This window comes from Bombina bombina, chromosome 8 (genome assembly GCF_027579735.1).
Source record: "Bombina bombina isolate aBomBom1 chromosome 8, aBomBom1.pri, whole genome shotgun sequence".
Lineage (NCBI taxonomy): Eukaryota > Metazoa > Chordata > Amphibia > Anura > Bombinatoridae > Bombina > Bombina bombina.
Genome location: NC_069506.1, coordinates 138,830,545 through 138,843,306, shown reverse-complemented (window position 1 = coordinate 138,843,306; position 12,762 = coordinate 138,830,545). Strand labels below are relative to the sequence as shown.

General features: G+C 42.9%; 1 protein-coding gene across 4 annotated transcripts in view; it reads right to left on the bottom strand.

Annotated features, from left to right (window-relative positions):
- Positions 1 to 12,762, bottom strand: part of LOC128638563 (uncharacterized) — a 431,654-nt gene that overhangs the window by 398,167 nt on the left and 20,725 nt on the right. For all 4 annotated transcript variants that reach the window (XM_053690591.1, XM_053690590.1, XM_053690593.1 and 1 more), the window contains one exon: positions 8,347 to 9,463. In XM_053690591.1, the coding sequence (XP_053546566.1) occupies positions 8,347 to 9,366 (1,020 nt within the window). In that variant the 5' untranslated portion in view covers positions 9,367 to 9,463. The remainder of the gene's footprint in view (positions 1 to 8,346; positions 9,464 to 12,762) is intronic.

The following is a 12,762-nucleotide window of genomic DNA, read 5'->3' as shown; positions in this document are numbered from 1 at the left end:
ACAACTTATTCTGTACTCACACCATTTTACCAACCCCTTAACAACCACAACGTTTCCTGTATGTCACTAGTCGTTAAGGGTTTTCTTGGGTATAATGGCGGGGATCCTGCTGCGAGTGGCGTGACTGTGCTAATATACCCTCCCTTCTTCCTGATGGCCACTGGAAATAGCTCGGTCTTGCTGCTGGCAGCGAGACCGTGCTAATAAAAATTCAGTCCCCATAGAAAGGCCAGGGACGTACATGTTACGTCGCTGGTCTTTAAGAGATTAAAAACTTACTGATGCAGGTATTATTTTAAAAGAAAAACATAAAATTATGTTTAACTGATAATTTTCTTTTCTTCTGACAGGAAGAGTCCACAGCTGCATTCATTACTTATGAGAAATACAAAACCTGGCCACAAGGAGGAGGCAAAGACACCCCAGCCAAAGGCTTAAATACCTCCCCCCCCCCCCCCCCCCACTTCCCTCATCCCCCAGTCATTCTGCCAAGGGAACAAGGAACAGTAGGAGAAATATCAAGGTGAAAAAAGGTGCCAGAAGAACAAAAACATTACAGCCGTCTCATAGATAAAAACACGGATGGGAGCTGTGGACTCTTCCCGTCAGAAGAAAAGAAAATTATCAGGTAAGCATAATTTATTTATTTATGTTTTTCTTCTTAAACGGGAGTCTACATCTGCATTCATTACTTTTGGGAAAACAATACCCAAGCTAGAGGACACTGAATGCAAACAACGGGTGGGTACAACAAGGCGGCCCCTTCGAAAGGTACCACAGCCTGAAATTACCCGACACCCTATAAAATATAGACGGCACGGGTGAAAACCCGAAGCCCAGGTAACTGCACATAAGTTACACCGCCAGCAAAGCCGAACTAGAGACCACTCGGTCCCAGAGTCCGTCGAGCCCGAGGATCACGACTCCCAGGAAGGTACCCAGCCAAAAGACAAGGACCGCTATCTACCCCCAAAAAGGAGAAGAGATTCCCAGGAAAAATCCAAAAGGATCAGGCCACACAGCTAAACAAGCATAGAACAACCCAAGGCTGTCTTACGATAGTAGCGCCCAGGGAGACAAACTCCCTAGAAACACAAGGACCAAATAAAGATCCATACACAGGGAAAACACGTCCCAAAGAACTCGAGAGACACCCTCATATCCCTGATCCAGTCACATACTCTAAGGTACTCCAGAAAAACAAGAGTTCCCTGATGCCTCGTATCAGAACGAAATCTGCAGGCTAGGCCAGCAGAGACAGCGGCAAAAGGATAACTATCCCAGCAGCTAGGAAGAAGCTCTCCAAGAGAACACCAAACTGTCTGAACAGGAACTATCAATGACCAGCTACTAGGTAGGAAACTGACTCAGCCATTGTGAACCCCAAACACTGAAAGGCGTTTTAAGTCTGCTAGCACACCTTCAAGTGCAAGTAGCTGTAGCTGGTTTTGAACTGTTAACCTTCCAAAAGCTCACAGCCCTCCGAAGACCGGGCCCCATGAGCGTCCCCTCCAAGTACCAGATGCCTGTAGAAAAGGGAAGGAAATCAAAAAGTCCTCCCACCAAAGGGGTGGGGGAGGACCAACTCTGGAAGAAAAACGGTCAACACTACAGGTAACTGATCCCAGAGCTTCCCTCCAGGGTAATGGTCCCAGCCCAAAGCTAGTTAAAAACCAAAGACAAGAGTCCCAGACCTCTGGAAGAGAAAAGAAGGGTCAACGACGAACAAAGCCCCCGGATAGACCTCTGACCGCTATTACAAACTGCATTCTACCGTGGTTCATATAGGCATTGTGCACGGGTACAAGATCCCCTACACTGCTGTCTTCCCCAAAAAGAACACTTCCAAAGGGAGGATGGCCTTAGAACCTCAACATCTATATATCAGAATCCAACATTCAGCAGGAGCCCCAACAGGGATCAAACCCTTAGCCTCCGCTGCAGAAACAGAGGGACCTGTCACTACATCACATCCCCCTTTCCAGAATTCTGAAAATGCAAGAAGGGAAAAGACCCTTACAAGGCAGGAAAACCAGGACCCACAGGTCGCCATATAAAGCTGCGTTAGGCAAGGATAATTGTAGGACTTGCCTGATGAAGAGTACATAACCATAGCTGGAGATGAGCTCTTGACCTACAGCTTCCAAGGAAACATTTTACCACTAGGCCGACGTGGGACACAACAAATGCTAAGGTATCTCCAAACCAGGAGAACCCCACCCTCGCTCTAGAAGAGAACGGAAAAAGCCACGGAAAACACCCTACCATAGGGGCGAGATTCCTCGGCCATATCTCCAACCCAGTTGAAGACAACTGGAGTCTACAGGAACATCAATGCCAGGGTCAGGCCAGGGTCCTCGAAAAACAGAATCAATCTAAAGATCTAACTTCCAGAGGAACCCTAAGATGCCTCCTACGATTAGGAGTGCACCATCTGTAGACTTGACGATCCAGCAACAGCCTCAAACCCAGGAGTCTGAAAGAGCTCCTGAACAGTTGAAGAATTCTGCACTCAGTGCACTTCGATCGCAAGGAAAATATTGTAGACAAGCGATAACGCGTGTTACACACACACTGGCAAGGTAGCAACCAACACCCAAAGGTGAATGAGAACCCTTGACCTTGCTCGTCATCCCAGAGAGTTAGACGTAAGGCACCCTCCATGAAGTCCCAACGGAACATCGAGGATAAATGGTCAACTACCTGTCCCCAGAAGGGCGACCGTCTAAGACCGACCTCGACTCTTCACTGGTAAGCCCAAGGCTAGAGATGCAACAAGGACGCACAGTTCCCCATATAAGGCAGGGAACCCCTGCACACCACCTCTTGGGAGTAATGCAACACTGAGCAGAGGAAGAAGGCCATGCACGCACTTCCAGACCAGATAATCTGCCCAAGGCGGGAAGGAAGGAGACTCCGCCACCACAAGAAAATGCTTAATGGGCTTAAAGTCAGCATCCGGAGAACCTCGAGTGAAGATGCAAATCGTGCACCACTCGGAACACCAGACCATATAGGTCACTCACATCTCCCAACTTCAGGGACCTGAAAGAACCACGATGACGCCTGCAAAGACAGATCCATATCCCAGATGAATAGCCCGAAACAGCCAACCTTAGATTGGCACTCACAACCCTCCATCAGAGGGGTTGTATTTAAACAGTAGGCCTCATACTTCGATAGGATCCGAGCCCGGAGTCCATAGCAATAGGCCAAGAGATATTTAGAATCCGACAGCATTAGTCAGCACCACGAAGGTGACATGAACTCAGGTAACAGCCGAAAGCGTCCGACCAGTACCAGCCTAGTATAAGAACACTCTAGAACTGCCCAAGGTCCAAGAAAATTTGATCCAAAGGATCGATAAATGAACTAGAAAACATAATTCTATTATTCAAAAATGCACAACTTCCAAGGAAGTGCCCACATAATCGCAAGTATCTGTTCCAGAGAAAAACGTTCCAAAAACGAAACTAACAGACATGAGTTTAAGAATAAACAAATTAAACACATCCATCCAGATCAAAAATAAAGGCAGCACCCATCGGGTGAACACCCAGGGTGAAAGAGAACGCCAACGGAACCAGCCGATCAGAGGACCCATTCACCCAAGCTCAGAACTGGAACCAAAAATAAAGAAAAATAAAACAGAGACGTTAAGGAGATTGGCTTCATCCCCAAACGTCATATGCAATTTGCCATCCAGCATCTAAGGTCTCGGATCCCTCGGTCCACTAGGACTGGGATCCTCCAACATTGCCAAAACGTGCCTCAAAAGAACACAAAGACGTGCCAGCCTATAACGGAAAGGCAAAATCATCTCGCCAAATCAACGAAGAACCATAGCCCCGAGGTTGGGGCCCCTGAAACCTCAGAGGCCAATGCTTCCCAAGAAGGCCAAACTGAATCAGGCAATCTCAAGCCCGACGGGCCCTAGTTAACAGAACATGGGCAATATCTTAGAAATATTTCCTTTGGGAGATATAAAATGAGCCAGTACTATGGAAATGGCCATGCGGAACGGTGCCGTAACCTATAGAGGAAACAAGACACCCTTCAGAGATGGAGTAAATGCCATAGGGACACCTGCTTGCATAGCCAAGAAAGGGTCTGGGGCACGTGCCTCACGGAACATAGAAACCTCGGAGGCGGTTGGTTCAACCCACTCTAAGCTCCCTGATTCAGGGGAAGAGAGTACTCTAGAATGGCAATCGGAACATAACTGATGGGCATTAATAACCCAGGCCATTTCATATTCATCACAAGACACATTCTCCATATCAGAGGCATCCGTGTCCAACATATCAGAATCCTCCATAATCGTGGGATTACAAAAATGACGAAAACTAACTGGCACCCTTTTAACATCACCAATGGCTGGGGCACTCACCACCTCCTGTGAAACAGACAACCCACGAGCTAGACTCTCTCTATCACACACAGTTAGCATACAGAAGTGAGAAACAACGTAACCACACTTGTCACACAGAAAAGGGAGTGCAATCTCGAGAGATTGCGTCAGTAAAATAAAGCCATTATGTTCCTTGAGCCTAGGTATTGCTAAACAAATGCACGCAACAAATACAAAATATGACTGTCATTAATTTATCTGATGTTGTACTTACCGATCCACAAATTGAAGTGCTTAGCTTGGGTTTGGGGTTTGTTCCCACCAATAAATTTGATTTATTTGAAACCATTGTTGACATAAACAGATTAGTGAGGGATTTGACCCTAAAAAAGTTTTTCTGGGGGTCCACTAATCAGGAGGAAGAACTGGAAGGTGAAATTGATGTTAGCATACAGGATTCAGTTGAGACACTTCCCAACATCTCTGATATTATAGATTTCAGGGAAGGTATTGATTTTTTGAACCTACATGAGTTGGGTACTTTAAGCTCCCAGCCGGGTTTACCTGTTAAGAAGACCCATACAGGGTTTAGGCCCCAATCAATCTTTTATCCCACTAGAACCAGAGGACCCTTTATCGAAGCCTTTCATCGCAGGGTAGAGGAGGATTTAGTTAAGCTCTCAGAACAAAGTAAACGAGCTATATATAATCTAAATCTAACCCAAAAGTTGGCATTGGAACAACTGGAGAAGCAGGATGATTTAGTCATTAAGCAAGCAGATAAGGGGGGCTGTATAGTGGTCATGGGGAGAGAGAAATATATTGAAGAAGCATTAAGGCAGTTGACGGACACCCAGGTTTATCAGGAGCTCAGCTTTAATCCCACTGAGCGATTTGGGATTGAGCTGAGACATCTATTGGATGATGGGCTGATGAAGGGTATCATTGACCAGGAGACTTTTGATTATTTAATGGTACAAAAACCAGTTATCCCTATCTTCCATCACCTCCCCAAGGTCCATAAGACCTTGGTTGGGGTGAAGGGCAGACCAATTGTCTCAGGTATAGGGTCACTTTTTGAGAAGCTCTCAGGTTGGATTGAGTCCCTTCTACAGCCTATCGTACATCTTTTACCGTCTTATTTGAAAGACACTACACATCTCATCAAGGCGATGGGAAGTGTTAAATGGGATGAGAGTTGTATGTGGTTAACGGTGGACGTGGTTGGCCTCTATTCGGCCATTCCTCATGGTTATGGCATTGAAGCCGTTGGATACATGCTGCGACATTTTAGTAATTATGAGGAATTGATCGAATTTGTGATTGAGGCCCTTACGTTCCTTTTGACACACAACTACTTTAGGTTTGAACGTACCTTCTATCTCCAGAGGCGTGGGACAGCGATGGGGGCCAAGTTTGCCCCATCGTACGCCAACCTTTTTATGGGTTGGTGGGAGCTGTCCCACGTCTTTGGAGATAAAAACCCATTTAGAAATAGGATAAGATCATACAAACGTTTTATAGATGATCTCCTGTTTATCTGGGTGGGTGAAACTGCAGAGGTGCAGGACTTTCTTGCCTATCTCAATTCTAATGGAGTGGGTTTGGAATTTACTGCACAAACAGGGATAAATACAATACCTTACCTGGATGTAGAACTTAGGGGAGATGCCTTAAGTGGAGAAGTTTCTACTTCGCTCTATCGTAAACCCATTACATCTAACTCCTTACTCCACGCTAGGAGCAATCATCCCCGTTACACGGGATTTGGGGTAGCCAAGGGACAGTTCATGAGAATAAGGCGGAACTGCTCCTTGGAAAAGGACTTTGTGAAAGAGAGTGAAAAACTTAAGAGTCTCCTATTTGAGAGAGGCTACTCACAAAAGACCATTAACAGAGCCCACTTGGAAGTAACTAGAATGGACAGGAGTGAGATACTGAGGGGTAATACCAGAGTGACGAAGGGTTATGACTCGAGTAGACCAACTCTGGTCACCACCTACAGCCCACAGTTTAAAGAGATTACTAACATAGTTAGTAAGCATTTACCTATTTTAACAGCAGAGGACAGCTTAAAAGAGTATGTGTCCAGTGGTTGTAACTTTGTACCGAAAAGAGCATGCACAATTGGTAACTTGGTGGCACCAAGTGTACTAAGGGAGAAAGATAGGGCCAACAGTAGTTGGCTTAGTGTGAAAGGGCATTTTAAATGCCACTTCACAAAATGCATAGCTTGTCAATACAGTAGAGTTACATCCACCTTTCAGTCTGCTACAACAAATAGGATTTTCAATTTGGCAAGTTGTACAAATTGTAGAACCCCCTTTGTGGTGTACTTGGTGGATTGCACTCAATGCAATGGGCAGTATATAGGGTGCACCACTAGAGAGGTTCGCTCCAGAATCAGAGAGCATCTAAATGACATCTCCCATGATAAGGATAGCTCGGGCCTCTCACAACATTTTATTTCTTTACATGGGGGCGATGTTACTTCGCTCTCATGGCAGGTAATAGAATGTGTTCGGAACCCTCCAAGAGGGGGTGACAGGGCAGCCCGGTTGATGCTACGTGAAGCCTTTTGGATCTTCAAAATGAAGTCAAGAAGACCAAAGGGCTTCAATATAGAGGGGGATGTGATAAACTTTTGGAGAAGGTAGCATTCTAGTGGTTCTACTAACTGCATGATATTCTCCATCCCATCTTGTCTAGTAGCCTTTAACAACTAATATCATATATATACACTGATTAAATTACAGCATGAATATCAGATTGTGAACATTGGGGGACTAAGATTAGTTTGGTTAACCATACAGCCCAAATAAAACTGTCTAAACTGGTGGATAGTGGTGCAATAAACCTTTACTCACAAAGTCACAATGAAGCTGATGGTTTAGAAACATTAGTGTATTGTAATAGGAACATGTTTATAAGTTTGAATTTCAGGGAATAAAATTTAAACGGATTATATGTTGTCAAGGTTAAAGCAATTGATATAACAGCTGATGGCTTAACTAGATAGGGTTAAATCTAATTAATCTGAGTAACCAATAGGGATAGGTGTTCAGGCATAAGAGGCAGGAAGTAGGGCTAGCCGGTCATGTTCATGATTAAGGAATTGACCGAAACATGTAGAACATACTGGTTCCTGAAAATGAGCTGTCTATCTCTTTGCATTTAAAACCCTGTTGCCTGTTATGTTTACTTTGCACACATTTTTTGGATATTAAAAGCCTGAAATTCTTTTAAGGATCGCAGTGTATCTCTTTTGTTCTTTGTATTGCTAAACAAAAGCAGATAAAACCATATAATAAACATGATTAAAGTCCCCCCTGTTCAATAACCCCCCTTAGGAGATATTAACCCATGATTCCTTTATTAAGATAAAAGGAGTCCCACTGGGATCCTACCATGTTTCGTTAACATAACATTCACATATCGAAATAAAATGAAACGATCTTACCGGAATCTATGCCGTGGAACAGGAACACGGCCCTTTAAGTGTGACAGATAGTAGCCTCGCTTCTGACATGGACTTGAGTGAATAAAGGTAGGCAGCGAAACTCGTCAATGCCGATTACCAAAGCTGTTAATATAAGTCGGGATGGGATTGCAGGAAACCTCTCCCTGCATCTCCGGACTCTTACTTTCAACCATGCTCTCACTGAAAGGCTGATAGGATTACTTAAAACTCCAGTCCCATTGCGAAGAGTTCTACCCTCCATAAGAGACTCTCTCGAACTTCTGCAACTTCTCTGACAACCTCCTGTGACGAAAGGCAAAGATGACTAGGGGATGAGGGAAGTGGGGGAGGTATTTAAGCTTTTGGCTGGGTTGTCTTTGCCTCCTCCTGGTGGCCAGGTTCTGTATTTTCCAAAAGTAATGAATGCAGCTGTGGACACTTCCCGTTTAAGAAAATGTATCCAACTTTTGATTAATATAAATATGCAGAACAATTAAATACTTTTAAAAGATTTTAAAAAAAAAAAAACACTAACCTGCTGCACCTCTTCAGAAACAATTGAATGTGGTGATGTAGGCTGTTCAGGAACATCAACAACAGGAAGCGGCTCCGGCAGTGACGAAACATCTGGGCCACTCTTTAATTCAAGGTTGTCATTCAGAACAACATGAAGACACGCTTTTAATGATGGCGAGATGCCCATTTCTGTAGCAAGCGTATAATGCAGAGATGTTACATATGTATAAATAGCCTGCTCCGTTTTCAGTTGATGTTTATTTTCCTTTGAGAACCACAGCTTTCGGATTGAATGCCAGTTTTCAAAATAATACTGGAAGATCTCTGCAGGACATACCGCCTTAAAATTATCCAGTTGACGGTTGTAGACCTTTAGCGAGCGTGTATTGAGCATGATATTTAAAGCAATCTTAATCTGTGATTTTGTAGCAGATTCTAAATTAGACATTCTGCCATCCAGTGCTTGATCAAGAAGCAAAATACTATGCTTTAAAATCACATTAGGTAAAAGCATGCCCAAGTATAGGCGATCCTCTATCCCCGGGTGTACGGTTATGGTTTTGATCTGACCTTTAATTTTTGGTATACTTTGCAAGACAGAAACAATAAGAAACCTTAATGTCTCAGGGTTATTTGCTTTTGATATACAGCTAGCACACATCTTCCAACCCGAGTTAACTTCACAGGAAACACTGTACAAATTAAAGCCAGGGCGAATATTACTTAGGAGGTCTACATACAAGTGTTCTGGGAAGTTCTGAGCAAGTTCTTGCATAGCAGGTGACATTATAAAAATATTCTTCACATAAACAGTGTCATCCACAAATACCAATTTTATTTTGGCCTGTGGGTTGGAGATAAAAAAGGCATCAAGCACTTCTAAAACTGGGGTTTGATCTTTATAAGTAGTAGAAACAATCCTTAAAAGCCTGGCCAGGTCACTGCGATCAAGGAACTTCCGTGAAATGTCATTAGAAATTTGTGCAATACTTGCTAGACTTAATGACCGGCTCTTTTTCCTCTCAGGTTGGAGCGCCATGCTTGGTCACCTGTTTCTGTTTAAATGAAGGTCCTCAGCTTTTTCAATGTACTTTCTTCATAAAAGCAAATTTCCAAAGTTAAAAAAATGAATAATTCTAGAAGAAAAAAAAATAGATACAATTAATAGCACTGTATATATTTCCCCAGAATTTAAAAAAAAACAGAAACCATTATTTATACAGCTAGTGCTAAGTTGATCAATTATCAATACCAGTGCTTCCCTAAAGATATCTAGCACTGTTGTGCACGTGTCTATGACAAGATTCCCTTCATGCTGCACACAATTCAAAGCCTGATGCTGTTAGCAGCAAGAACCCTCCTCAAGAAAACCACAACTGCAAACCAGTGCTGGGGAAACAAAGCTGCACAAATAATTCCTCACACCCCGTTTTGAACAAGATATACATATGGGTATTTAAATTAATGAAATAAGAAACCCCAAATACAAATTTAGTACATGCAATTTAAAGGGACAGTCAACACCAGAGTTTTTGTCTTTTAAAAGGAAAGATAATCCCTTTATTACCCATTCCCCAGTTTTGCATAACCAACACTGTTATAGAAATGCAAGATAATCACAGAGGTAAAAACGTGTATCTAAGCCTCTGTAAACTGCCCCCTTATTTCAGTTCATTTGACAGACTTGCATTTTAGCCAATCAGTGCTTACTCCAGGTGTTTTGAAACTGTAATAGTTTTGTTTATTTTGTATTTTTACACAAAAAAAAAAGATTTCTCTGGTCTAGAAAATGTAAACAGTGTTATGTTTTTTTCTGTTATAGGTTTGTTGTTTTATAAAAAAGAAACATTTTTCTTGTATGGCTGTGTTCTTTTGACGTGCATGAGCTCAATGTTATCTATATGAAACACATGAACTCATGCCCTCTAGTGATCAAAATGCATTCAGATTATAGGCAGTCTTCAAGGTCTAATAAATTAGCATATGAACCTCATAGAATTATCTTTTAACTAAGAATGCCAAAAGAACAAAGCAAAATTGGTGATAAAAGTACATTTGAAAGTTGTTTAAAATTACATTCCCTATTTAAATCATGAAAGTTTTTTTGGACTTGACTGTCCCTTTAAGGGTTAAAGGGACATGAAACCCAAAATATTTATTTCATGATTCAGACAGAGCATACAATTTTATTCAACTTCCCAATTTACAGGTATACCTCGCTCACACAGCTCGTTATCGACTGGAGCCCCGCTGGTAAAGTGAAAACCGCCTTAAAGGGATACTAAACTCATTTTTTTTTTCTTTCATGATTCAGATAGAACATGCAATTTTAAGCAACTTTCTAATTTACTCCTATTATCATTTTTTTCTTTCTTCTCTTGCTATCTTTATTTGAAAAAGAAGGCTTCTTAGCTAAGAAGCCAGCCAATTTTTGGTTCAGAACACTGTAAAGCACTTGTTTATTGGTGGGTGCATTCAGCCACCAATCAGCAAGCACAACCCAAAAATGGGCAGGCTTCTAAACTTACACTCTTGCTTTTCAAATAAAGATAGCAAGAGAATGAAGAAAACTTGATAATAGGAGTAAATTATAAAGTTGCTTAAAATGGCATGCTCTATCTGAAACATGAAAGAAAAAAATTTGGGTTCAGTGTCCTTTTAACCCCTTAAGGACCAAGGACGTACGCCACACGTCCTCAAAAAAAAGTCAGTTAATGACCGAGGACGTGTGGCGTACGTCCTTGGTCTGGAAAGCAGCTGGAAGCGATCCTGCTCGCTTCCAGCTGCTTTCCGGTTATTGCAGTGATGCCTCGATATGGAGGCATCCTGCAATAACCCCCCTTGGCCATCCGATGCAGAGAGAGCCACTCTGTGGCCCTCTCTGCACCGGACATCGGTGGCCGGTATCGTTGGTGGGTGGGAGCAAGTCTGGGAGGCGGGTGGGCGGCCATCGGTGTGCCGGATGAAGGGGAGGGGGGCGGGATCGGGGGCGGGACAGGCGGGGGCGCGCACGGGAGCGCGCGCGTGCACAGGGGGCAGCGGGCGGGCGCGTGCACGGGGTGGGAGCGGGAGGGAACCGCTACACTGCAGCAAAAGTTAAGTTAAGAAGAGTAAAAAAAAACATTTAACTAAATAAATTATGATCTAAGGGTTCTGGAAGGGGTGGGGGGTTGGTCTGGGGGGGGGGAGCTACACTACAGAAAAGGGCTATGAAAAAACCAATAAACATACTTTTGTTACTAAACTGGGTACTGGCAGACAGCTGCCAGTACCCAAGATGGAGCCCATTAAGGCAGAGGGGGTGGGTTAGAAAGCTGTTTGGTGGGGGGATCAGTGAGGTTGGGGGCTAAGGGGGGATCCTACACAGCAGCATATGTAAATATGCCAAAAAAAAAAAAAGCCCCAATATAGCTTTTATTTTAGTACTGGCAGAGTTTCTGCCAGTACTTAAGATGGCGGGGACAATTGTGGGGTGGGGGAGGGAAGAGAGCTGTTTGGGAGGGATCAGGGGGTCTGATGTTTTAGGTGGGAGGCTGAGCTCTAAACTAAAGCTAAAATTAACCCTGCAAGCTCCCTACAAGCTACATAATTAACCCCATCACTGCTAGCCATAATACACGTGTGATGCGCAGCGGCATTTGGCGGCCTTCTGATTACCACAAAGCAACGCCAAAGCCATATATGTCTGCTATTTCTGCCATAATTGAACAAGCTGTTTGTAAATGATTTCAGTGAGAAACCTAAAATTGTGAAAAATGTAACGTTTTTTTTTATTTGATCGCATTTGGCGGTGAAATGGTGGCATGAAATATACCAAAATGGGCCTAGATCAATACTTGGGGTTGTCTACTACACTATACTAAAGCTAAAATTGCCCCTAAAAGCTCCCTAATTAACCCCTTCACTGCTGGGCATAATACACGTGTAGTGCGCAGTGGCATTTAGCAGCCTTCTAATTACCAAAAAGCAACGCCAAAGCCATATATGTCTGCTATTTCTGAACAAAGGGGATCCCAGAGATTAATTTAAAATAATTTAAGCCATAATTGCACAAGCTGTTTGTAAATAATTTCAGTGAGAAACCAAAAGTTTGTGAAAAAATTAGTGAAAAAGTGAACTTTTTTTGTATTTAATCACATTTGGCGGTGAAATGGTGGCATGAAATATACCAAAATGGGCCTAGATCAATACTTTGGGATGTCTACTAAAAAAAAATATATACATGTCAAGGGATATTCAGAGATTCCTGAAAGATATTAGTGTTCTAATGTAACTAGCGCTAATTTTGAAAAATAATGGTTTGGAAATAGCAAAGTGCTACTTGTATTTATGGCCCTATAACTTATAAAAAAAAGCAAAGAAGATGTAAACATTGGGTATTTCTAAACTCAGGACAAAATTTAGAAACTATTTAGCATAAGTGTTTTTTGGTGGT